The sequence below is a fragment of the Sturnira hondurensis genome, unplaced genomic scaffold (genome assembly GCF_014824575.4).
Source record: "Sturnira hondurensis isolate 20B ecotype Veracruz unplaced genomic scaffold, ASM1482457v3 Scaffold0014302, whole genome shotgun sequence".
Lineage (NCBI taxonomy): Eukaryota > Metazoa > Chordata > Mammalia > Chiroptera > Phyllostomidae > Sturnira > Sturnira hondurensis.
Window position 1 is genome coordinate 7,320,542 of NW_028086933.1, and position 27,968 is coordinate 7,348,509.

General features: G+C 41.9%; 1 protein-coding gene across 3 annotated transcripts in view; it reads left to right on the forward strand.

Moving 5' to 3' along the window:
- The window catches only part of FAM13C (family with sequence similarity 13 member C), a 126,538-nt gene that overhangs the window by 4,199 nt on the left and 94,371 nt on the right, over window positions 1-27,968 (forward strand). For all 3 annotated transcript variants that reach the window (XM_037062747.1, XM_037062740.1, XM_037062741.1), the window contains 2 exons: window positions 4,233-4,292; window positions 8,828-9,023. In XM_037062747.1, the coding sequence (XP_036918642.1) occupies window positions 8,949-9,023 (75 nt within the window). In that variant the 5' untranslated portion in view covers window positions 4,233-4,292; window positions 8,828-8,948. The remainder of the gene's footprint in view (window positions 1-4,232; window positions 4,293-8,827; window positions 9,024-27,968) is intronic.

The window sequence follows — 27,968 nt, forward strand, 5'->3', positions numbered from 1 at the left end:
GAATGCCAGGCCCAAGACCAGCTAGGCACTCGGTCAGAACTGACTTTCTCCCAGGAGTGGGGATATCTAAATATAGGTTCCCACTGTGGAATCCGGTTTTATGATTGGGCCAGTATACACATCGCAGGGGCTTCTGGGCAAGGGATCAATAGAACAATCAGAAAAAGAGGTGTTAATTGAGTAGAACTTCACAGTCTTCATCCAAAAAGGAACACCCGGCTGAACTGAAGGAGCCCGTGCCTGTGTGCCGGGTAAGCAGCAGGGAGGCCTGTCTGTGAGCGAGGCACTGTGTCTCTTTGTGTGGCAACCAAAACTGTTCCGTGGGCCTTAAAACTGGATCAGCTAATTAGGGCTGGCCTCGTACTTCAGAAAGCATCTGCACCTTTCTCAGTTCTGGTGCTGAGTTTCCATTTTTAACTAGCTGCACTTTGAGATGAAAGGTTAACGCATGTAATGAGGGAAAGAAAAATAAGTCCTCACCAAATTCTCAAACAGTAGATATTGTTGGGCCCTAGGGTTGAACCTCTGGTTGAACCCTAATTCTTTGGAGGCAACAATTCTAGATTCCGTTCTTCATTGATTTTTCTGCTTAACTAGGTAACTTTTATTGGGAAACGTTTTTGTTTAGATTACGAAGCTCAGATGATCCAAGTGAATGTCTCAAATGGAAGAGAACAGGCAGTACTTATGAATTGAACTGTTGTTTTCCATGAGATGGACAGAGTGGGTTACTGCTGGTCCAAAGACAAGAAAGCAAGGACATTTAGTTCATTTCATTAGGAAGAGCATTTGGCAAGGCACTCGATTTTGTTTAACAGTCAGTGCAAGTAAATAGTTCATCAGGTAGAGAGGGGTAGAGTCAGTAGGTGGCCTTTGTTTTATTCTGTACAAAACTAATTTAAAAGAGATAGTAAGAGAAGAGGATGGATCTTTCATCAGTTTGTTGTATGGGTAAAGTATAAACCATTGCTGGTAAGGAATATTTTAAAATTTTAAATGATTTCATATAGCATAAGCACTATGTTATAGTTATATTTATGGACGTAGGTATTTACTTATTTCTGCTTACTCGTGACATTGTGACTCCCTCAAGCAGGGCCCAGGTCTCTTTCAACTTTGTGTCCTTTGGAAATAGTGCTACTCAAAGTGTGGGTCCCCAAATTGTTTGTGGCTTGTCTGAGACAAGAATAGTATAGAGATAGGGAGTAAGCATTTAATAACACTTGTAGGAACTTGACACTCCTGTGACAGTTTTACAAAAGTATCTATCCATAATGAATTGGAAATAGAAAACAGACTGGTCAGTCCTAAATTCCATGGAGTTTGAGAGGCACAGCTCCCATGCTTAATGCAGTACCTGCAAGTCAATACATGCTCAATAAATGCTTCTGAGTTATTTCAGGGACCAGACTAGCTAATGTGCCAGAGTCAGTGACTCGATCCGAGCGCTCATTGAGCGTCTATTCTGGGGCAGCACTGTCAGCACTGCAGCAGCTGGGAAAAGAAACTATGCTTATTTCTTCTCATGGAATTAACCAATTCAAAAGATCTCAGAGATGCAAAATAATTACACAGCAGTGTGAGGCAAGACAGAGTTGGTTACCAAAGCCTCTTAGTGAAGAGTAGACATGTGAAGTAGGAATGTGGATGAACTTGGCCAGGAAGGTTCCAGAGCTTGTGACCCCTGACTTGGGCAGTGAAGGATAAATAAGAGTTGAAGATGAAAAGGCATTTTGGGGCAAGATGGAGACAAAGGTAAATACAGGTCACCTCCTCACACAACCACAGCAAAAGTTACAACTTAACTACAAAACAAATATCACCCAGCATTGTCAAAAAAATTGAGCTGTATGGAAGTCCAACAACCAAGGAATTAAAGAAGTCACATTCATCCAGACAGGTCAGAGGGGCAGAGATATGGAGAAGTGGAATGGGCAGTCCTACATTCACCTGTGGCAGATAAAAACTGGGAGGGATACCTTTGGAGCAAGGGATCCCAACCCCAGACCAGACCAGGCAGCTAGAAGGGCACTGATAGTATATGGGCAGAAACTGAAGTGTCTGGCATCAGGACAAGTGCTGGGGGACAGCTTCCTCTTGGATAAAACTCCAGAGGCCAGGCAGCTGCATTGTCCCCTCTCTGAGCCCTCCCCCACGCAGAGCCACAGAATGACAACACCACATTGGAGACTCCATCAACCTGGTTCACAAAGGTTACCCACTCTGGTGATTACCTAAGGCTCTACCCCATCCAACTTACTGGTGCTCTTTTCTACAATAGGCCATCCTACTAAGACAGGGAATCAGAGCAGCTCTACCCAATACATAGAAACAAACATAGGGAGAGTTCCAAAATGAGGAGACAAAGAGATACGGCCCAATTAAAAGAACAGAACAAATCTCCAGAGAAAGAACTAAACAAAATGGAGGTAAGCAATCTATCAGATGCAGAGTTCAAAACAGTGGTTATAAGGAACTCATTGGGTACTTCAACAGCATGAAAAGGACCGAGGCAGAAATGAAGTTTACACTAAGTGAAATAAAAAAAAGATTTACAGGGAACCAAGAGTGAAGTGGATGAAGCCAAGAATAAAATCAATGATTTGGAACATAAAGAAGAAAAAAAAACATTCATTCAGAACAGCAAGAAGAAAAAAGAATTACCCCCCACCCCAACAAACCAGGATAAGCTAAGGAGCCTCTGAAACAACCTCAAATGCACTAACATTCAAATTATTGGTGTACTGTAAGGAGAAGAGAAAGAGCAAGAAATTGAAAACTCATTTGAAAAAACAATGAAAGAAAAATTACCTAATTTGGTGAAGGGAATAGACATGTAAGTCCAGGAAGTACAGAGACTTTCAAACAAGATGGACGCAAAGAGGACCTCACCAAGACACATCATAATTAAAATGTCAAAGGTTAAAGATAGAGAATCTTAAAAGCAGCAAAGAAGTAAAGAAGAAAGTTACCTACAAAGGAGTTTCACAAGCCTGTCACCTGATTTCTCAAAAGAAACTTTGCAGCCTAGAAGGGAATGACGTGAGGTATTCAAAGTGATGGAAAGCAAGGACCTACAACCTGAATTACTCTACCCACCAAAGCTATCATTTAGAATTGAGGGGCAGGCAAAGTGTTTATCAGGCAAGGTAAAGCTAAAGAAGATCATCACTGAGCCATTATTATATGAAATGTTAAAGGGACTTATTTAACAAAAAGAAGAGCAAAACTATGAACATTAAAGTGGCAATAAATTCACAACTATCAACAATTGAATGTGAAAAACAAACTAAATGAACAAGTAGAACACAAACAGAGTCATAGATATGGAGATCATTTGGAGGGTTATCAGTTGGGAGGGGAAGGGAGGAAAATGGGGGAAAAGGTGCAAGGATTAAGAAGTACAAATTGGTAGGTACGGAATAGACGGGGATGTTATGAACGGTATAGGAAATGGAAAAGCCAAAGAACTTATATGCATGACCATGGACATGAACTAATGGGAGGATTGCTGGAGGGAATGGGGGGTACTGGGTGGAGGGGGGCAAAGGGAAAAATTGGAACAACTGTAATAGCCTAATCAATAAAACATATTTAGGAAAAGAAAAGAAAAAGGCATGTTTTGGCTGGAGAGTGATGGCGTGAGGTGGGGGTGGCTGAGAACAGACACACAGTGACTCCATCCTACACTAGAGTGACAGAATGTTTCTACTCCTGGTTCCCTTGGACTGTGTGGAGCACTCTAGATTGCTCAGTATTTTCATGAGGTTATTACAGAAGTTTTGTCAAAAAGAAAGGGGATCAAAAAAAAAATCCAGAGGATAATGGAGTGAGCCTAATGGGAGCTGGCGTGTTTTGGGACTGCTTGAACGGAGGAGATGCTGAGAGGTGTGTAGTGGAGTCTGTTTTGAGCCACAAATCTTGGTCTCGGGTGTCCCCTCAAGTGCTGTGAACTGTGAACACTTAGGTCCTTGCTAAGATCTTGTTGGCTTAGGTGAAACACAGAGGTAGAGGGGAAAAGAGCTTGCCCCTGGTTCTGAGCTTTTAAACTCACATGAAATGACATCATTGATATCGTTACCTGGTAGACATGTTGGGAATCAGCTGATTTGGGAGAGAGCGGCGAGTATTATTCTGTTCTTTAGTACACTGTGCTAATCTATGGTCTGGACTATAGCTGCTTCTGCTGCAGCGCGCAGTTGTTTCTGACGTGGTTTTGCTTCTTCTCACAGGAGTGAGGAAGACATTGTCATCTCAGTGCATGACGACCAGGCTGATTGCTCCAGTCTCAGGTATGACCCACCATCGCTTCATGCTTAATTATGAAGGACAGAAACCATCGGGGTCTGGGGTCTACAGTGTCTTTTCGAATTGTAATCATTTGTTTTTGTGTCTCACTTTTTCTAATAGATTATTGGCTCCTAAAGGAAATTTTATCTTGTCCACTTTTGAATATCCTGTCCCCACCTCCGTGCCATCCAACCATAGTATTCAGGGCGGTGCCTTTTATATGGGGAATGATCAATAAGTGACTATTGGATTAGACATTGATTTGCCTATCTCAATATTCCCATTATAAACCTTCAGGAAGAGGTTCTAGATTTAGTCACCAAGGAAGTCATTGAGTGTCAGGGGTATGGTCTTGGTTGTCAAGGCGGTTGTTCATGGCATGATAGGTAGCAAAACCTTCACACTTAACCATTACTTCACATTCGCTTCATTTCTAGCACTTTCACATACATTTTATTATGTCATCTAAACAAGGGAAAGGAGGCTGATATTTCCCTCCTCGTACTGTGGATGGAGAAACTGAGGCTCAGAAGGATTACAGCACCTCCGAGATAACAGAGCCACTATGAGGCAGAGTTTGGAATTTGTTTGACTGTGAAGTCCACTTGTTGGATAACATACATTGTCAGGCTTTGGAGCAGGGAAAGACAAATCAATCCCCGCCCCCACAATTTAGTCCACTGGAGGAGGTAGGCAAAAATAATAGATGATGATGCTACAGTGCATTAAGTACTGTTTTACTAGAAGTAAACAGAGGATTCACTTTTAAAAATGAAGTAGCCCAGAGATGTTTCTGGGATGGATTCTTGAAAAAAAAATCATGCATGGCACGTGACTTTTTTTCTGGGACTTAAGGCCAAGAAAAAGATGATGCTATCAAGAAGAGGGAACAACTTACTAGAAAGCCAACAGAAGATAGAAAAATTGTTCAAGTCAAAGGAACAGCAAGCAGTTTAGGATATCTGGAATCCGTAGGGCTGGGTGAGGGTGAGGAGGCCAGGAGTGGTAGGAAATGAAGCTCCAGAGATAAACAAAGACCCATTTAAAAGGGTTTGTGTACCTTGCTAAGGAGTTTGGAATTTATCCTGGAGGTATGGGAAGGCTAAAAGGAGGCCTCAGTTTTTTCTTTGCAAATAATTACTTGCGTAAGTCCTCTGAGGGTAACAATAGCTCCCGTTTATTGGACTGTGGCCTTGAATCAACTTTCTATGGTAGGCATTTCACGGGACTGTTATCTCTGCAAGTTAGTCCTTCTCATACACGGGGGTCAAGAAGGGGTGTGGCCCAGGCTCCATAACTGATTAGGGGGACCCTTTGGGCTCTTGTGCTTTTCAGAACATCATGATCATTCTCAGTGATGAGTGATCCCATTAAGTAGAGGCATAACTTACATAACCTGTATTTTCCTGTTTTATGGATTCTGAGAAACCATTGATAGGTTGGAAATATATATATCTAAAGATGACTTTTGTATTCAGGTTTTATATTTACGTAATGAGAGAAAGATGTTTTTTGCTCCCCTCACCCACCTTTTTTACTTTTCAAATCAAGGAGGCAGATGAGATGAATAAACTTTGGGTACCTTGAAAATAAAATGCAAAAACAAAGGTTCAGGTATTATTTTAGGAATGAATCTATCAAAAGTCATTTTAGATTTGAAAAGTCACTTTTTTCTAATTTTCAGGTGTTGTAGAATCCTCCTTGAGTGAGGAACATTTAGGCTACTGCAAAGGCAGCTGTCCTTCCTTCGTCTCGCACCCAGGAACCTACAGTGTGAGAATGAATGGCATTTGTTTTCAGCAAGATGTCAGGGGGAAACATTTTCCCTTCTTTTCTTCTGTGGTTTTGGCTGGTCTAATAGTTGAATTGACATATGGCAGATTAAAAGGAGAAAAACAAATTTAACTTTGTACATATGGGAACCTCAAAGATATGAGACTCTCAGGCAGTCAGGTAATTGAGGCGTATATTCTCTTCTGAGCTAAGGAGAAGGGCAGGGTTCGGGGGTCTCAAGGGGAGGAAGACAGTCCCCAGGAAGATGGGAAGAGCAGTTCTGTAGTGAACAGATATTTGCCAGGCCGTGCAGATCAGTCTCTGATATAAAAAGTTATCTTTGGGGTTAGCTCTCTCCTGCTACAGGCCCTCGGTGTAAGTTCTTTAAGGGGAAGGTAGAAAGCTCTTCTTGAGTCTCTTGTCAGGCCTTGGTTGTCTGCAGTTCGAAATGATCAGCATGCCAAAGCAGCACACAGTAGGGTCATGCAGTCTGCTGTCCCTCTGAGAAAAATGCCGTTCAAATAACTAGTGTAGTCTCAACTCATGTTTAGTTGTAAACAAATGTAAGAGAAAATATTAGCCATTGTCACTGGCACTGATTTTTTTCTTCAGGTACTAATATTGAAAAATTACGTCATTTGTTTGGTTCTCCTTTGCCAGATAACACTAAGTTTGACCTGTTGCTGGACAGGGGCCTGACCCTGAGTGGGTCTGCCTAGAGCCAGCTGTGGTGAGTGGGTTCTTGACGTCATGTAGGAAAGATTTCACAACAGGAGTCCAGGTGACTATGAGGGTATGTTTGTTTAAGCTGGGGACAGTGAAACAAGGAAGGGCTTAGTGTAGAAGTAGCAACAGGAGAGCCTTGGCTGAGCTGCCTTAGATCACTGGGAAGTCAGAGAAAACAGGCTTTGGGGACATGTTCAGAGGATTAGCCTGGCACAAGACGCCAGCCCATTGCCTTAGGGTTTCAGAGACAAGTGCCTGTGAAGAAGTGGGGAAAGGGAGATGGAGGGAAAAGAATGGCATGGGCTGCTCCCAGAGGGAGAGCCGGAGCTGGCAAGCTGGTTCCTTTGCCTTGAGGTTTTTAGCTGTCTCTTGCAGGTGGGAATCTTAGGGGAGGTCTCAGCGGGGGTGGGGGGGGTGGGGGGGTGGGGAGGGTTTCAGTAGAATATTCATTAGGTCTCCTGGTGTGCACTTTCAGGGTCATGGTCTTCTCTGATTGGCCAGTGACAGGGCAGGGGTCTTTATTCATTGCAATTGGTTCTGGGCATCCCCATCTGGTTTTGCTGCTTTTCTGGGCCTGGAGCTGAAACACAACTGAGGCCTAGAAGTTATTGTTAGAGGGGGTGACCTTTTTTGTATCTGGCTGTAAATTGCTCGGCCATTGTGTTCAACTATCTGTCTCAGTTTCTCTGTTCCACTTGCCAAGAAATTTTCCTAGTTTCTCACTATCCTGTCTCAACCTGAGGCTTAAGTATAACTTTTCTCATAGCTTTATTTCCACCCCTTGCCACCTGCATCCTGGTCATGCTCCAGACTTCCCGTACCGATGTTTGCTTTGATCTTTTCCCAGAAACCAACTGGAGCACATCCTCCCAATATCAGTTTAGTGAATTGAATGCCTTTTATATGCAAAAAGATATTTTGAACAGTGCACATAGAAACCCTTCCTTTGTTGGTCTTGTCTCTTGGCATTATGTGTCCTTGAGTCACGAGGAATTCTGGTGAGGGAGCAGGAGAGTAAAACACCAGCTGGGACAAGTGGCCACTCTTATCTAGTGCCCAAGGACTGCCAGTGAGTGGGTTAAGGATGATGACACCGATCATATGAAGAAATGCCCCATTTGTTTTTGTTGGTGGTATTTGCTAGGTTCTTAGCAAAATAAGAAAACAAAATGCATCTAGATCTAAGAGAGCTAAGTAACTTCCGTGAGAGTGTTATTTTGTCACTGTTTATGAGGAAATTGAAATGGCAGGGTGATGTTCTATTGAATTTGATTGGTGAGTGCAAATGGAAAGTGCCATCCCAGCACTGAATGTATGCATGCAGCACTAGCCCATCCCATCTTCCCCAGCAAGTCCTCACTGACAGAACCCAGAGAATGGGATCATTGACTTTGCATTGAGGGCGTTGTTCAGATGGCTTGGTTGGGAAAAATTTGACCCTTATCTTAGCTTTAATTGGGGTAATATGTATCCTATTAAAATAGACCCCATTTAACTTTGGAATGTGTCTGAAAGTTGTAGAGAGGTGATTATAGACTTGTCAGTGAGGAGAAAGGGCCGTGTCTGAACCAAGGACACATGCATGAGAGCCAGGAGACCTCCCTGACCACTCAGGTCTGGGTGAATCAGGCCTTCTATTCAGCACTTTATTTAATCTCCGTGTTTTAGAGTCTTAATCTATGAAGGTGAGATGACATGATCTAACCTGGATACATTATTATTAAAATATGATTAAAAACATGATATACATGGAAGCCTCTTAAAGTAGAAAACTTAAAAATATGATTGTATGTACAACCTTACTACTACAAAAAGTATGAATTTATTAGCAAGGATTGGCAGGGACTGTAGAGTAATCTAAGGAGTGAAATCCACATCTTTCAAATCCTGGTTCCTGTGAAGCTGGCTTGACAGACACTGAAAATGTTGTTGCTAGGTCCGTATAAATAGAGCAGCAATGAGTATGTCCGGTTCCTCTTTCCCGCAGCAATTCATTACTTTTTGTGGTGCTGTCTAAATTGGGTCTTTCTTGTTTTAGAGATGAAGACAACAAAGAAAATTACCCCAACGCCGAGGCGCTTCTAGAGGAGCCCGAGCCGTCCCGGGAGCCCCAGCATGTAGAGCAGACTGTGCTGGTGGACGGCGTGCTGCGACCCAGCATGGGCAACTTCAAGTCCAGGAAACCCAAGTCCATCTTCAAAGCAGAGAATGGGAAGAGCCACGGAGAAAGTCAGGTAATGGGTGTATGCCTCCTGCCTTTTGCAAGTTAGGCGCTTCTCAGGCAAGGGCACTGTTCTGGCGAATGTTTTGAGTGTGTTATTTTGCAGGAGCTGATCAACATGACTTGTCGTGGCGCGCACTTGCCAGCCTGAAATAGAGGGGTGTTCTCACTGGGGAGTAGTGGAGTGCTCCGGACGGCCTAATACAGTGCCCATTCAAATTTATACTCTTAAATACTGGACTTCGACACTGATTTAGAAAAGCTCTTTACGGGGGAGAGTAGAGAAGGAGATCTTACTGTATTTTTCCCTAGCGTAAGGATTTCCTGTACCAAACTCAGAGATTCTTCTTGACAAATGGAAACGCTCATGTTTACCTGGAGCCGTTCGTTCTCCTTTGGTTGCAGTTTCCCAGCCCTGACTAAACACTCAAGTGTGCACGTGCCCCATTGTCGTGTGTATGTGGTGTCTGCTCCTTCAAGGCCAGTAGGCATTTAAATGAATGAGTGAGCACCTTTCCAGCTTGACTTAGGTAATACATTTACATTGTATATATTTTAACTTTTTCTAGTTGGAGAGAGATATAGCAAAAAGACGTGATTTTTTTTAAATCTTAAAAACTCCTCAAATAATTTATGATGCTTTTAAAAGAGATTACACAAATGAATCCACTTTAATCTTACTGGGAGGTTAATAATTTCCACACCGAGGTTATACCTATAATGCACCAAACATAGTCTTTGGGACATAGATGCTCAATTAAGGTTAACTTTACTTTTTTGTTAACACTTAGCTGTTAACATTTGAAACAACGTGGGAGACTCTAAGTGTAGCAAGTCAATTATAACTTTAAGTCCAGTCCTGTTAGCAAATGGGCACCAGTTGCTTTTCCTGTTAGAACAACTTTGCTTGGTAGTTTATTTAACCTTGTAGTTTTCTTATTTGTCCCCTGAATTTTTTTAATCTTATTTCTTCCTTGGTATTATGATCTCTTATTTTGTCAGTTAATTTTGCAATGAGATAAAATGCCATCTGCATTCATGAAGCTGTGTTATGATGACCTTAAACTAAGTTGAATGGCAGAAAGAGATGAGTGTGAAATACCATTTAAGTTATGCTAATCTTGATAGCTTGCCTAGTACTGAATATACCCAGTGCTTGTTTGACTAGGAGTATGGTGTTAGGGAGCATACAGGTACCCAAAGGACTGCCTGCAGAGTCTGACTGACTTCAGGGGAGCTTTGACCTCGAATCCCCTACTAAGAGTCTCCTGTGACATTGCGGGCTTTTGAAGACCAGCCATCTCTCTTCGAAGTACCCTATTTTTTGTCATCCTGTAGTCTGGCCTCACAGAAATTACACAGTCATTACCTGCAATAAGGTACTAATGGCATGTGTCATTCCCAACCTGATGCCCATGCATGGAAGATTTCTGGAGAGCCACGTGCTTGTGCGGGCCTCACTTACAATCCAGCATTGGAACCCTGCACTGCAGGGGCAGTTTCCAGTGCAGTCCTGACATCTCTGTCTACGCACTGAGGTGTTTTCCCCTAATGAGGAAGAGGACTTTATTAATATTATTTTAGGTTTTCTGTATTTAGGAAAAAATTTGAAACATGTTTCATTCTTCCTGTTTTGGGGGGGAAAGATAATTAACATTGGTTGAGTACTGACCAAGAACTGAGCATCTAGAAATAATATTATTCATAAATCAGCAAACACTTTTTTGAACATTTACTGTGTCCTGGGCATGTACCAAGTTTTACTACAATCCCATGGAATTAGTATTGTTATTTGTACCAATGAAAAAACAAAAGATCAGAGGAATTACATGTGTTTAATCAGATTTGGAATAACTTGAGCAGAATGTCCTTTCCATAAAAGCACAGCATTTGTAACAAGAGGTACCCAGATCTTCCAACTGTGAGTCTAGTGATTTACCGACCTCCTGATGCTCACACCTTAATTTATATATAAAACCTGTGATTGCACTCTGAAATTTTTCTCATTTGGTGATATATTAGGTTGATAAGCAGTAATTACTTATTTGGAAAATATTACTTTGAGAAAAAAAAGAAAAAACTCACAGACATGGACAACAGTGTGAGAATTGCTGTGGGGAGGGGAGTGGGGGAAGTGGAGGAGGGTATGGGGGTATAAATGGTGATGAAGGAGACTTGACTTGGGTTGGTAAACCCACAATACAGTATACAGATAGTGTGGTGTGGAACTGTGCACCTGAAACCTGTATAATTTTGTTAACCAGTGTCACCCCCAAGAAATTGGAAAAAAAAAGATTACTTTGAGAGAATTTTCTAAGTGTATTTTTCTTTTCTGCCTGAAAGCTTTGTGATATGGGTTACCAATGCTAGATAAATGTTGTTTGAGTGCACGCGACCTCCACTGGGGATGTAAGTTCCGAGAGGTCAGTGATTCACTCCTTGTCTATCTTTGGATCTCCAGCACTCAGTAAGCATTCAGTGTAATGTGCGGAATGACTCAAAACTGCTAAGAGGGGTATACAGATGATTGGTATCATTTTTAATATAAAATGTTAGCATATCTTTATTCAGTGGTGAAAATTTACATTTTAAGAGAGGATATAATCAAGACTCTCACAGAAAATGAAATAAAGACATGTCATAGATTTTATTTTAATCATTAATTAGAGAGTCAATAAAATATTACAACCAGTACAAAAGAGATGCAAAGTATCACATATTTGTAGTGTGACAAGAAATGCTAGAATAAATTTTAACACAAAATTGGGCAAAACTTGCAATATCTATAGGGTGATAATCAGTTACTTTCCCTTGGACACAATTTGCATTTCTGTGCAGAGGCATTATCTGCATTGCCATCTGTTTCTCCAGGTTTACTTCTACCTCTATAACCTTGCAAAACAGCCTAGTTACAGACAAAAGCAGAGGTTATTCTGATGGATGAGCTAGCCGGGACATCCACTAAATGTTAAAGTCTGTTACAATTTTTCCTTGCATTCTCCTCCTGCCCCCTACCTTCTCCCTTGTGATAGTCAGATATTCTTGATCACAAAGTAAGGCAAGTCTCACTAGGTTTGGTATGATTATTTACATAGGTGTAGCAAGAGTGTTAATTTACCATATGTATTCTTAAGTATGCTTTGCAAAATCTAGAGCCATATTCTACTGAATAATCACAAAATTAACTTCTCTCTCTGGAAGTTTTGGTAAGAAATCTCAGATTGCACATTTACTGCCTCTAGTATTTGCTATCCCAGGAGAAAGGGAACCAAGTTCAAGTAACTCCACCATATTTTAGCTGCAGTATCTATACATCTGCACGACTTCTTCTCTTGGGGTCCCCAAAGTAACCTTAGGCTCCTGGCCTGCCAGGGAGTGATGGTCATTACTACCTGTAAGGGTTGGGCACTGTAAGCTACATACCAGGCCAGTTACCCTAGAGGACTTTGGAGGCATTGGCTCGTAAGTAAAGCCACATTAGTTCCTTTAAAATGGCTTGCTCTACCTGATTCAATAAGCATCCTTCTTAATGTGACATCCAGGTTGCAGATCAGATTTTTCCAGTTCTGCTCTGGTAAAAAGGAAAAGAGATTATTATTGAATATATGCAAATAACTGAATTCCATGAAAAGGAAGTTCACGCCATATGAATTTCTCAGTGAGACTCAGATGCCATTTTTAAAATATTCATTTTAGTTTGCATAAACAGAACGGTTTTAAAATGTAGGTTTTATTGTAATTCAGTGTGGTGAGGCTGGCAGATCAGAAGATGACTGCCATCTGAAGAGATCTCTGCCACCAGTTCTCAGGAGGAGTGGGGGCACACCATGCTGGCAGGGTCACCCTGGGAAGCACCAGGGTGGCCTGGAGACAACAGAGAGGGGAGAGGGGAACAGGAATGGGAGCCTTTATTACAGCTTCCACAGGGAAGGCAAGCAGGGTAAACTGGCTTAGTATTGGCTAGTTTGAAGAATTTCAGTGGACTCTGAGGTATAGGGCTATCTCCAGTTGTTGGGTTCCTGGCCCTGGGATGACTAGGGCAGAGGAATATTGCCTCCTGGAGTGTGTGAACCAGATAAAGAAGGTGGTTTTGAGTGTGGACTCTAGGTTGGTTAGTGTGTATGAAATGCAGTTTCCTGGGCAAGTCGTTTACTACGTTTTCTAGCGTTAAGAATCAGCCAGTCTCTTTCCAGTCAGCAAGGTTCCGGATGCCAGAGCATCAAAAATACTTAAAATAATAAAATCAGTCAACATAAGAATCTACTAAGTTGTATGGGTTACAGATGGTTGAAGTACAAAAAGAAAGGACTTGCTTATACATCCAGTAAATAGAGCATCAAGACACTATTCACAAGAAATAACCACAGTAAAGTTTCCCTTATCAGTCCGTTCAGTCGTATGTAATTAAATCTTGTTCAGCTTGATCTTGGGCTAGCAGCAGTATGAAGCCATCTGCTTCTTGACTACTTTCCGGTAAACCCTGACTCAACGCATTGGTGTCATCAGATGCCTGTCCCCAGCGTCTGTCCTTTGAAACAACAGTTGTTTCATGTATCTGGGCCTTTACTGGGAGACTCTTGGGACCATTCTTCTTTGTTGAAGTCACAGAGTCTGACCTAAAACTGACAGTAGAAACTTCGGGCGGGCATCTGAGGGAAACAGATGTACAGATGACAGAAACTGGAAGTGGTTGTGGTTAATTTACCGCTAATAATTTTCAAATGTGAAAAGCCTGATGAGAATTCTTAGTAAGAATAATGTAAAACATGACATGCAAAAACAAATAATAAAGTCATTCTCCTCAAATTAAAATATCTGAAACGGTTATGAATAAGCTTATTTTGAAAGAAATCAGGAAGTTTATATCTGATGTTATAAAAATGGATAACATAAATTTTACAGATGAGAAATCTTGAGCTATAATATAATAATCCTAAAATAATATGCAAAAAATTAAGTAAAAAGATTCATGAGGTTTGGTTTAGGTCCAACACATCTGCATTTTTATTAAATTTAATGGGTAAGTGTGGTGTGCTTCCCCCATTGAAAGCCACTGACTGGCCTGAATGGTGCTAGATTCACATGAAGGTGAGGCGGTGGCCAGGTCAGAGTTTTAGATAATAATCCAAGTTGTCACTAATAACACTGTGATCTTTTGGGGGACTGTCAGAAGCAAAGTTCCACAGGGCTGGAACAAATACAGAAATTGCTAGAACTATTTTGTATGAGTTTTGCTCACAGGGTAAATGTGACCTTACTAGTTCTACCACGCACTGTGGTGGAGAGGTGACTCTGTGAAGGCGGGTTGTTTGGGGAACTGGAGCTAACGTCGCAGATCCTGCCCAACATTTCTTGCCATCATCCAGACACACTTTTTACTGGCTTTTTATGAGATTATCATTCCCCAAAAGCACCTGTGAAGAACCTGTGGGAACAACCTTTATAAGCTTAAAAACAACCCTCTCTGAAGCTGAAGGGCATCCTTGTAAGAATTTGCCATTCTGGTTTCTCTTGTCGCATAGTTTGTGTTCAGAACCCCAGAGGGGAGCTTCCTTCTGATCCTAACCAGGTTGGGAGTGGGGAGATGAGCAAGTGAGAAGAGGCCTGATAGTCACTATTGATGTTTCTATCTTTCTTATCAGCCCAAGTTACAGTCTGAAATTTCACTTCTGGAGGGTCAGGTTCAAATCACACCTTGAGCAACTTCTTTTTTTTTTCTTGGTCTTGGCCACGTCTCTGAGAAGCAACCATAGTATAGTAGCAGGATCTGAGGTTCTGTGTGCATGTCTGGAGGTCTGGTTACAGTTTTGCACACGCCGTGAGTGATTTAAAAGAGGAGGGCATTACGTATAAATAAAAGTCCAGGAATCAGGAAGGCAGCACAAGAATGTCTTTAAAGAAGTTAAGTAATTTGGAATAAGGAGTATGTTTATTTGAACCAAGATCAGCTGAGTTTTCCTTTCTGCTTGTTTATTCCCCTCTTCCCTAGACAATGGGCTTTGCAAAATATGGCTTGGATAGGCACCACTTAATGACCTGTCTCCTGAAAAGTCAGGTTACATTGATGCTGATTATAGTTTATTGATATGTTGAACTTGAAGTTAAGAGTCATGAATTTGTACTAAACAGAAACTCTTTATCAAAGCAGAAGCCAGTGACAGTTTGCTGTTGTGTGGAATGTCTTATTGGAAGAGACATTTTTCTAGGAAGAGAACTGATGAAAGGGAATAGGCTATATATGTTGTAATATTTTGTGGAAAATGACACAGAATATGGAGAGCGGGCAAAATAGGTGAAGATGGGCAAAATGGGTGAGGATGGTCAAAAGGTACAAACTTCCAGGTACAAAATAAGTCAGTCCTGGGAATGTAATATACAGCACAGTGACTATAACTAGTAATACTGTAATGTTATAGACTGCATATAACTAATAATACTTTATCTATTTGAAAATTGTTGAGAGAGTAGATCTTAAAAGTTCTCATTATGGAAAAAATTTATAACTGTGTGTGGTAATAGATGTTATCTAGAACTATTGTGCTGATGATTTTGCAATATACACATATATTGAATCATTATGTTATATACCTGAAACTAATATAATGCTATAGGTTACTTATATCTCAATAAAAATGTATGTGTGCTTTATCATATCTCATTATGATTAACAGTGAGCTCTGGAGATTTCCTCTGTGCTTTAGAATATTTGGGTAATTTTTCATCTTGGAAAATATACACCCACATTTTCTATTTATTGCATGTGACCACCACCCTTGATTAGTCTTGTTCTTGGTACAATGACTGCCTTTACCCAGAATTGTTCATCTCACGTTGGTTTCTTATATTCACACTTTTCTGAGTGCACAATAGAAAGTGTATATACCCACTGTTTGATTTTAAACATCCATATATATTAATATTCCTTTACTAATTAAAATAACATCCTGGTTTAAAAAAGTAATAGAGTAGCCCTGGCTGGTATAGCTCAGTGGATTGAGTGCAGGCCTGCAAACCAAAGGATCATGGTTTGATTCCCAGTCAGGGCACATGCCTGGGTTGCAGGCCAGTTCCTAGCAGGGGATGCATGAGAGGCAACCATACACTGATATTTCTCTCCCTCTCTTCTTCCCTTCCCCTCTAAAGATAAATAAAAATGAAATATTTTTTAAAAGTAATAGTTTATATATATTATAATGTCTTCTGTTATAAAACAATACTTCTAAGTATTGTTTTAGTATTAATCCCGGACTATCTGATTGGGTGGTGACTGACTTGCCTAACAGAACCAGCTTCCAGTACTTCCTTCATAACTGTCTGGGGATGATTAGATTTAGTGCCGGCGATCAAGTCTTATCATCTTCACTCCATAGCATCTGGCACCAGGCTGTGTACCTTCCTTCTGTCCTCCTTCTAGTGACTATTTTAGCAGAAGACAAAAAGTAGGAGGCTGTATAGAGAGCTTTTCAGCAGTGAGTCGTGCACTCTGGTCGTGCTGCTGATTCAGTTCCGTGGGGAGCTCAGCTGTTCAGTCTGGGGGGCACTCGCATTAAGTTTCTTCCCCTGGGCGCCAGTAGATGTGTGAAGAGGCTAGAAAGGAATTCAGGTCTGATTGTGAAATGTACATTTTTATTTTTCTGCAGAAATAAAAACCTCCTAAACACTTTTCAGGGAAAATAACCTAACTATGAAGTGTTTACTATATTTCCACTTTGGAAGGTTCTTATTTATATAAGAACAGTTTTTATTCTTGCTGTGTTAGACTGAATTAGACGAAAGACAATAGTGAATGCTGGGTCATTTTCCACTAAAAAGAACAAAGGTTTTGTGTCCAACTCTAGACCTACTTTTTGATTGTTTTTCTTAATATATTACTGAACTACTGAGCAAGTACAAATGGTAAAAGCAAGAAAGTCAGTATAGCTGAATGACTGAAATTGAGTGTTGTAAAGCTAAAATGAACTTCAAAGAGAATTTCACTTTGTTTTCTGTAAGTGGAAGGCTTTTAAGTTTTGAACAAGCCTTTAAGGGCTTGCTTCTTGCAGTGTGTCAAGATTGTGAAGTTACTGTGATTGTAACAATTGGTCTTCGTTAGATAATTGTTTTGACCCATTGGTCTGTGTTGCATTCTTTCCCCTGCCTGATTTTTGCAGCTCTGTCATAGAGGTTTACTTCCATTACTTTTAGGTCTGGATTTTTGGGAAAACTTGTGACTGTTGGTCAGGAAGAAAGGTGGTCCCTAGGCTCATTTACAAAGTTCCCCTTCAGTCCTCCAGGAGTAAAATGGGGACAGAGCTCTGAGAAAGTCAGGGTCTGTGAAAGGGAGGTCATGTGACTCAATATTTGGGTTTTCTGATTTATTGTGATACCTCAGATTCCAAAGCTTCTCTTTGAATAAACAACCAACCTGTTCTGAAATGATTAAGCTGATGAAAGCTATTTTTAGGGAGGGACATGGAATGTCTGTCATATCACTTTATTACTTAAAAAAAAAATCAGCTTACCCTGGCTGATGTAGCTCAGTGGATTGAGCACAGGCCTGCGAACCAGAGGATCACAGTTCGATTCCCAGTTAGGTCACATGCCTGGGTTGCAGGCTGGTTCCCTGCAGGCCAGCTCCCAACAGGGGATGCACAAAAGGCAACCATACATTGATGTTTCTCTCCCTCTCTCCTTCCCCTCTAAAGGTAAATAAATAAATAAAATCTTTAAAAAATAAAGTAATATTGAGTCACGTGGCATGAGTAGCTTTAAAAAAAAATCAGCTTAAATACTGACCTGACGCAAATTTAAAATAAACTGATAGCACTCATTTGCTTGGGCATTAACTCTCAAAAGTTAAAAAATATGGTCATTCTGAGAGAGTTTGTGTTCAAAAGAACCCTAACTAATTTGAAACAAGTTTACGATCAATAGGAAATTTAAAATTTTGGCATTATAATGCTTGGGGGTATATTATCTGGTTGACATTCCACCTATACTGGGAGCTACAGGAAAATTCTCTGAAACAATGAACAAGGAGGCATTGCATAGGTTCTCTTGAGAATCAGTGGAGGCTGGCAACAGGGCCCGACCTTATTTACACACTGCCTGGAATGTTCGACAGAGATGTAGATGGCTTCCATGTAGAATGGTCTTGAAATTGTCTTACATATTCCTCTTCCTCTGTATCTTTTGCATAGACAAATAATTCTAATTTAAACAATTTCCAATTTCCCCTGCATAGTTCCAAAGGCAGTTTCTAACATTATATAGCCTTTTAAATTCAGCCCACAGTCAAGAACTAATAATGTGCGAAAAGAACAGTAACATCCAAGACACAGCTCTGTGTCCCTGTTAGCACCTGCTGCCCCTCAGGGCTCCAAGACTTCCTCCCTCTATGACGCATAAGCTTTCTTTAAAAAATCTCAGGGCTAATGAGTTGAATGGAGATATAGTGAAGTGGGAAAAGCATGGTCTACAGGTCCAGATAGGTATGGTCCAGAGAGATACGCTCCGCCCCTTCCGTCTGGATACTCTAAGCATCTACCTACCAGCTCTGTGTCAGTTTTCCTATCTATAAAGTGAAGATAATAATTTGTATCTACCTTAAGAGTTTGTTGAAAATTTGAAGTGAAAATGATGTAACCTTAAACATTCAGCAAGTTTCGGGGAGATAAAATAATGCATAGAATACTTTATAGACTCATTTAGCTGGCTATACACTAAGACCTCAATAATTGTCTATGTCCCCTGAGTGAGGCCAGGCTGGGCTCTGCTGCAGGAACAATAACTCCAACCTTGGTAGTTTAAGCCAATGAAAGTACATTTCTTGTGCGTATTACATATCCATCGTTGGTCACCAGGAAGTGTTGGTTCGTGGTGGTCAATTAAGGACTCAGCTGATTTAGCAGTCACAGTCTTGAACGTGGCTCTTTGCTGAGAGAGAATAGGGAGCTCTGGAGGTGTCTGCACTAATCATTAGAAACTTCAGTCCTGAAGCAAAACACAGTATTTTCATTCTCTACTCATTGGCCAGAGCTGGCCGTGGGGCCCCCCCCATAACCACAACCCCATAACACCAGGAACCAGGAAGTACAATCCCATAATATGCCCAAAGCTGAAGAAGGAAACACTGGCCAGCAGCACTAAGGACTTCCCTGTCTCCCACTCAAACTAGCATGTAACCTAAAGCGTGGAGTTAATCAGCCTTCTTCTCTTCTAGCCCTTCATAATACTGAAGTGTTGATGTTATTAATGCCAAGGACTAGAAGAAAGAAAAGAACATCACTAATTAGCCTAATCAAGTATTACCAAAGTATACACATACCATTATATTATTGTTTGGAACAGGAATTGGAGTTTTACATAAGCCTCCCTTCACTTAAACACCTGCTTCATTATTATCAGAAAAAAAGAAGTAGGGTTAGTTATCGATTGCTTCCCTATTGCCAAATGAAACTTCAGAGTGCCTTAATTGTTATTTTACTTAGGAACAATTGTGCTCCTGCACTTGCCAGAAGATGGTAGTGACTTTAGGTAGCCTCACAGGCTACCTAAAGCTGTGAGGCCGTAATGAAGAGATTTTTTAAGTTGGTTCAAAAATAATACTTTCTGTAGAAAGTGGATTTGACAATTTAAAATATTGTCAGATGTGAGAGCTAGGTTTCCGCATACACACAGATATGCAAATTCACATCCTCATCACATCCTTGGTGGTATTTATCCAAAATGAGGGTGTTCTTTAGGCAAAGAAAACAGCTTAGCAGGGATGTAGACAGCCTGTTTCGGAGCTTGGAAGCGAAGCTGTCTGGGAAGTCTGGGTAGCAGAAACATAATGAACCGACATTTTGAGTAACTAAGGATCACCAATCTAAACTTTATCAAACATGGTTAAATAGCACTTTGGGACTGAGACATAACATATCAACCTCAGGTCTGCAATTTTAGGCTCATTTTGCAAGAGCTATAGCTGCCAGATAAAATATGGGGTGGCCAGTTAAATTTGAATTTCAGATAAACAATGAGTGATTTTGTAGTATAAGTATGTCCCATGTAGATATTGCTTTAAACAGGAGTGGGAGTATTGTGTAAACAAACCTTATTCCTTGTTTATCTGAGATGCACTTTGAACTAGACGTCATGTGTTTTTATTTTCTAAATCTGGCAACCATATTAAGAATGAATGGCATGAACATTTAACCTCCTTCACCTTCTCCTCCAGGATGGACTGATGTAGCCTGAGAACATTGGGATTATTTTTGTTTGACTCTTCTAGGAGAGCTAAAGAAGGCATAGGAAGCGAAGTCGCTGGCTTATCTATGCCTAGGTGGCTTATTGCAGTATTTATTTTACATCGCTGGTGTTCAAACAGCATGAAGCGCTGCAAAAAGCAGCCCACTCTCCTGGGATGACAAAGCCTTAAAAACTGAATGGAAGTACAAAAAAGTTTGAAAATCTGCCTTCAACGTTTGCAGACCATTTATCTTGCTGGATCCTACTGGCCACGGGCAGTGACCGTCATCAAGTCGTTAGAAAGACTGACTTTGCCGAGGCTGTTTCTGTGTTAAAATGATAAAAACCCCACATAACTGGTACCAGACACAGACAGAATGGTAGCATTGTGTTTTGCGTACTCATCCTACAGGAGATAAAGCCAGACAGAGGATTGCTGCCTTCAAAATTATTGCTGTAGGCTGATGCAATGTCACAGGCAAAGATGGTTTTACTATTTTAAGTACTGTTTTATTATATAGTTGACTCCAGGCACAGGTAACTGGTGGTCTGAGTTATCATGATGGAAATTTGCCTTCCTAAACAACAAAGCCCAATGCTTGCTTTTATTGTGAATCTTTTTTTAAATAACTGAGCCCTCTACAACTTCATTACTTAATAAATTACAGCCACAGTTAGGGACTTTCTTGCAGGAATAAAGGTGTTCAGCTTTGCTTCTTCAGAATGTTCTTTAACGTGATGAATAACAATGTTACCATGGCTGTTCTTGGTAATGTTGTTGCCCTGTGACAGGGAAATTTCCAGTAGGAAAGTCATCCCAACCTTAGACTTTCAGGCTTTTCAGCTGTAACTGACATTCAATAAAGGGATACTGTCACGGTTTAAAGCTTCCTATTCAGTCTGCCATTGTGGTGGTGCTAAGTGGCTGGCTTTTAGTTTGTTTTATTTTAGAAAACACTGACTGTACGGAAGGTATGACCTAGCACCAGATTAAAAAGCCACCAGAGGGAATTGTTGCATGTTGTGTTTATGGATCCACAGGAGGGCGTCATTCCCTCCCACCTCTTCCCTCTGCCAGCTTCTCTCTCCCTGTTGCCAGCCGTCTTCTCAGCTGTATCACAACTGACATTTGATTATGAAACCTGAAGAGCTGGCCCTCTGAAGACCCAGATTTCACTCTCTGCAAAAGACAAAAGGATTGGACAAAAGACCAATTAATTCAGCTCTAAATAAAAAATAGGCTAATACTCACAATTTCAGCCTCCTTTTAACATCTCATTTACTTTTTTATTGGTTACTAATAAAGACTTTGACAGCTATGACCTTTTCTACCTGATGTGAAACATCAAGATAGACATAGAAATAAAAAACCTAACACCCATTGAATTTCCAACTCGCCCACTGCCACCTTATGCTAAAAAGCAGGACGGGAGCTCAGGCTACTGGTTCTGAACCTGGTGAGTCTGGAGGAGTCAGGGTCGGGATGTTGGAGCTGTGCCTGCGTTGAGCCCAGGGCAGGCGTCTGCGGGCTCTGCTGCTGTGGGTACAGCCTGGTCTCCAGGGTTTAGTGACAAGTGAGGGGCCCAGGAGGTAAAAAACCCAAAACAGAGACTGGGCTGTGCTCAAAGCAGGTGTCAGGATAAGGAGGAAACAGGGAGCTCACGCTGGAAAGAACAGGGATCTAGTCTCTGGGCAACGGAGATAACATTCTAATCACAAAATAATGAAAGCTTTGCCGACACCATTTTCAACCCATTTTAAAAATCAGAAAATGCAGTAGTAGCAGCAACTGTACTTCAGCATTATTTTATTGTCCTGTCAACTGAATGTTCATTCTTTGGTTACAATTTATGAAATGACAGACACATCTATGATTTATTGCAGGGTCTGATTGCAGTGCCATAGCTCCAAACACATTTTTTGTTGTTGTTGTTGATTAGGGTACTTTTGATGTTGGTTTATTTTGGCTTCTTCTTACTTGTGAGCTAATTACTAAATGTGATTTATCTCAGAGCCTTTTAATGTTGTATTCTTTAGGAGGAATTTTTTTCCATTGCAAACAAGACTAAAGAATGTGTCTTAACACACCTACCAAGTATCATCTGTCTCCTTATTTCAAAATGGATGATTTTAACCGCCATTTTTAGCTTGAGTGGTTCGGGGGACTGCACTCACGGACCTGGCCTTTTCTTTCCTTTCCTAAACTGTTGGATTCACAAACGCGCCCTTCCTCGGCAAAGCCATCCAGCAGCTGCGCTCGATTTGCCAAACCAGGTTCAGTAACAGGGTGTTTCGTCAGTGATGCCAGACTGAGTATACCAGGTGGGGCTTCTGTTTCCCCTCTGGTCAGTTGAGGAGTGTGACCTTATTTGGAAATACGGTCATTACAGGTGTTATTAAGGTAAGAATTCAGAGAAGATCTTCTGGGTATAGCGTGGGCCCCAAGGCCAGTGACTGGGGTCTTTGTAAGAAGAAGAGAGGACACAGAGTGATACACAGAGAGGACACAGAGTGGCACAGGGAAGAAAGCCGTGTGAAGGCACAGGCGGAGACTGGAGTTATGCTGCTATAAGCCGAGCAATGCCAGCAACCTCCTGGACCTGGAAAAGGCAAGACAGGGTTCTTGCCTAGAGCCATTGCAGGGAATGCGGCCCTGCTGAAACCTTGATTTTGGACTTCTGGCCTCCACAACTGACAGAATAAACTTTTGCCGTTTTAAGCCACCAAGTTATGGTAATTTGTGAGAGCAGCCTAGGTAACTAATACAAGGGACTTCCTGAAGTCAGGCTGTGTGGGGGCCGGCTCCCGGCTCCCGCATGCTCCAGGGTGAACCAGCAAGAGCAGGGTGGGGTTTGGGTCCAGGAGGAGGTGGGGCCCTGAGCAGACTGGCAGGGCAGAGACCTGTGGGCATGGACCCTTAGACCAGGATCCACTGACTGCACTGGCGTTCAGAGTGGGGACCTGGTGACAGGAATGGGGCACCCACTCAGAGTAAAACTTCAGAGCGGCATTTGCAGCAAGACAGAACTGTTGCTGTGTCATCTGCGCTGAATGTCCTTTCCTTCAGACAGAGGACAGAGTCAGCCCCAGAGTCTGTAGAGCCGAACCTCAAGGCAGGCACAGTCGGGCAGATGGCCTCTTCTCGGGGGCGGAGCGAGGGGGTCAAGCAGTTCATTATGTGAAACAGTTGGGTAATTGGAAGTTTCTTTAGTGGATGTCCACTAAAGTATTCAATATTCATGCAGTTATTTAGCATCCTGTCCATTAAATACGTTTTTAGATATGGCTAGTGGATGAGTTGAACCCAGAATCCTTCCCAGGTGTTCTTGTCAACATTGCAGGGGTAGCCCTGCCTCAGACCCTCGTTGTTGTACCTGGAGAGCTGTAATCATCATGAAAATATTGCTTCTGAGGCAATGGCCATGCACAGCCTTGTCTTTTCACTTCATTGAAGAAAATGGATAAATATAATTGTATACCTTTAATGTGCTCAACATGGTGATTTGGTATACACATGGACTGTGGAAGGATCACTGAGATCAAGATAGTCCACACACCCAACACCACACATAATTAACTGGTTTTGTGTGTGTGTGTGTGTGTGTGTGTGTGTGTGTGTGCTGACAAGCTTAAATCTATTCTCAGCAGCTTTCCAGTGTACGGTGCCATATTAGTAACTGTGCACAGCATTGTCTTGAGGGCCTTGTACATAATAATTTATTTAATTCTTGTAATTACCTAATGAGGTGCTGATACGTTTATTCCCTTTTAACAGATGAGGAAGCTGAAGCCAAGAGAAGTTAAGTAACTTGCTCAAGGCCACAGAATTGAATGACTAATTGAATGGTATTAGGAGGTATTACTTACGGTTGTATTAAAAATTGATATGAGGGGTGAATTAACTGCATGTGGGTCCCTCAGCCCACAGATCGAATGAGCTTACTGCAGACTTTTAAATGTGTTTCAGACTTTAAAGGATAAGCCCTGACTGGCTCAGGAGAAGGAGAGATTGAACCTTCCTCTTGTGTGTGAGGGATAAGAAGAATATGTAACTTGTAATTAAGGAATAGATTGCAGAAAAGTTTCCTGGCACTGACTGAGGAGTGATGGGAGGGAAATGGAGATATTTTAGTGTCATATCTTTGTCATTAAGGGCAGGGCCCTTGTCGCGTGGGGCCTGCGGTTCAGCTGCAGTTTCGCATGCTGCATATGACTTCCTTCTTTCAGGTGGTCTGGGAGAGCTTTCCTCAGCAGTGGTGCTCTGGCCGTCCTGCGTGGGTGCGTGCACATGAGCAGAAACTGGCAAAGTAAGGCATCTGTGTTCTGCCACTGGTATTTCTCTGTGTTTTTAGACTCCTTAAGGAAGTTGAGGCAGGTTGATGACCAATCTTTTAGGCTTAGTAGCTGCATCAAAGATGGAGAATTGGCTACAAGGTAATTAGAAACCAGCTAGAATATATTATCTTAAGGTCTGGCTTTCTAAAATTACAGGTGTCATTGACAGTTTTTTCTGGGTGTTGGTTTTATTGCTGACTTAGGCCATGGTTAGGTGGCAAGATGCAGAGCCTTTGACCTTCATATCATGTTTGGAACTAATAGAGTGACTCAGGACCCTCTCTCTCTTCCTGTAATAGTGGACCTTGAGGTTTCTTTGCATGAGAGGCCCTGAAACAACATAGCTCTGGGCACACAGAGAGAGGAGATATGATGTGTATGCTTGGGGTGAGTGTACGACCAGCGGGGAGACAGCAACAGGAACCATCAGCAGAGGCCTTATTGTGTGCTGGGTGAGAGGCAGCCTCTGTTGCCATTCTGTTTGTTTTGGGATCCCAGTGAGGTCCCTAAGCCTGCCTGTCTGTGAAAGGATGCATAATAGTACCCCCTATAGAGTTGTTCCAAGGATTAAATGAGATAATCTTGTAAAGTAGCACAGGCTGGTGTAGCTCAGTGGATTGAGCGTGGGCCCATGAACCACACAATCGCGGTTCAATTTCCAGTCAGGGCACATGCCTGGGTTGCAGGCCAGCTCCCTGCAGGGGACTCACACGAAGCAATCATACATTGATATTTCTCTTCTTTTCTCCTTCCCTTCCTCTCTAAAGATAAATAAATAAAATTTTTAAAAAATAAAAAAATAAAAAAAATAAAGTACTTATTGTAATACCTGGAATATACTAAGAGCTCTATAAATATTAGAATGTCAGCTAATTAGTATGATCATTATATCCTAAAATATGAGGTCTGTCCAGAAAAAGTCCAGCCATTGTTAATATAACAAAAAGGTTTCTGTGACATCAATGTAACCTGGCAGCCAAGAAAAATGCACTGGAGTGCACATTGACGTGTGAACAAGGACGACTGCACTGTACTAGTCAGTGGACGTGGTAGACGCTATCGAGTGAGCATGTGTGCTGAGTGGCCATTACATTTAAAATGACTGAGCAAGTAGAGCAATGCACCTGCTTCAAATTTTGCATTAAGCTTGAATATCCCTCTGTGGGAACTATTTGGATGATTCAGGAGGCCACAGCTCTACGCAACTGGTGATTGGCAGCTTCATTATGACAACATGCCCACTCATGCATCACATCTGGCACAGTGTTTTTTGATGAAAAATGAAATCACCCAGGTGACTCAGCCTTCCTATAGCCCAGATTTGGTGCCCTACNTTGACGTGTGAACAAGGACGACTGCACTGTACTAGTCAGTGGACGTGGTAGACGCTATCGAGTGAGCATGTGTGCTGGTGGCCATTACATTTAAAATGACTGAGCAAGTAGAGCAATGCACCTGCTTCAAATTTTGCATTAAGCTTGAATATCCCTCTGTGGGAACTATTTGGATGATTCAGGAGGCCACAGCTCTATGCAACTGGTGATTGGCAGCTTCATTACGACAACACGCCCACTCATGCATCACATCTGGCACAGTGTTTTTTGATGAAAAATGAAATCACCCAGGTGACTCAGCCTTCCTATAGCCCAGATTTGGCGCCCTACAACTTCTGGCTTTTCCCAAAACTAAAATCGCATTTGAAAGGGAAGAGATTTCAGACTGTCAGTGAGACTCAGGGAAATACTACAGGGCAGCCAGAGGCGATCCCAGTGAAGGATTTTGCAGAGTGTTTTGAACAGTGGAACAGACCCTGGGAGAACTGTGAGCCCCCAAGGTGCCTACTTTGAAGGGGACTGAGGTGTCATTATCCTTCGTACAATCATTTTTGTATCCAGCCTCTTCTTTAATAAATGTCTCTATTTTTCATGTTACATGGCTGAATACCTTCTGTACAGACCTTGTATTGTTATAATGGTAAGAATGAAAAGTTCCTGTCCTTCTAGGAATAGACTGATTTTTCTGCAACCAGGGTTACCAGTGTCCATCAGCACCTGTTTTGTACCTGTTGGAGTTGATCAACAGCAGCAGTCAGTCACCCATGCTTCTGTAGCTGGTGGATCAGTGACAGCAGCCCCCCACACTGCTGGTACACACCGTTGTCAAACCAGACAATTGGCTACAGCTTCACTCTGGCGTGCATGCTTCTTAAGTCAGCCAGTCCACCACGTTCTCACTCCAGCCTCACTTCTGCATCTGTAGTTGGCGAATGCCTAAACATTCCAGCTTCTGCAAGTCTTCCAGGCCCTGAACTTGAAGAGTCTCCAAATCCTATGTAAGATAGCCTCTCTCTGCTTGGCATAGGGAGAAAGTCGGTTAAAATGCACCTCTTCCTTGCCTAGAAAGCAATATATTCAGCTTTTTGCTCAGATACTGAGTGGGCACCTCTTCCTTCAACAATGGAAATATGTGTAATGTGCTAAGGGATCAGAAACATGGGGCTATATGGAAAAGTTCACATGAAGGGTGATTTTTGGTCCAAGCTATGCAATGGAAGTTTTAATTTGAGTAGAGAAGAATTGTAGGGTAGGGACAGGTCTTCTGAGGGAACACACTGTGAGTGAAGACATGAGTGGTAATGGCAGTTGAAGGGCTGCCACCTAATTTGTCATCCTTGGACTGTAGGGTGTGCACAGGGTGAGGCGATGGAAACTAGCCTGGAATAGTTTGTAGGGACTGGATCGTAAGGGCCTTGGATTCTGTCCTAGGGAGTTCCCCTGTTCTGGGGCTTCTCAAACGCTTTTGAAGTTTGTAGTCTTAACTGCAGAGGCAACAAAACTTTTACCATAGAGGGATAAACTCCGTAGGAGGGAGTTTCTTTGAAATCTCCCTATAGAGGATATTCGCCATTCTATCTTGGCTGCCCAGCATCTAAACTCTGTTGTGGTTGGAGAATTTCCCACAGCAGGAAGAAGAGCAGAGTCTCTTTGTTTCCACTATACAAGCTGAAAGTGCCAACTTTTTCAGCCTCCCTTTCAGCTAGGCCGCGGCTGCACCCTGGGGTGGGAGTGGACACAGAAACGGGAGATGTGGCTGTGCGTGGTGCTGACGCACACTGCAGAATCCTAAGATTCATGTATCAGCAACATCTTAATATTGCTAAAATCAGGCTGCTTTTTACAGTCAGTGCTGTGGTAGAGTTTGATGAGCAGCATTATCTATTTTTTTCCTTAAAAAGTAAAATAATAAGATACAGAATGCTCAGTGATGGCAGAAATACCCATGTTGGACCGGTTCTGAGCATCAGTTTGGCCTCATGTCCCCGTGTCTCATTCTCCAGAACTTTGGGTTATTTTGTAAGCTTCTTGATAAATTCATTCTTTGCTTAAATCAGACTTTGTTTTTCATTGTTTGA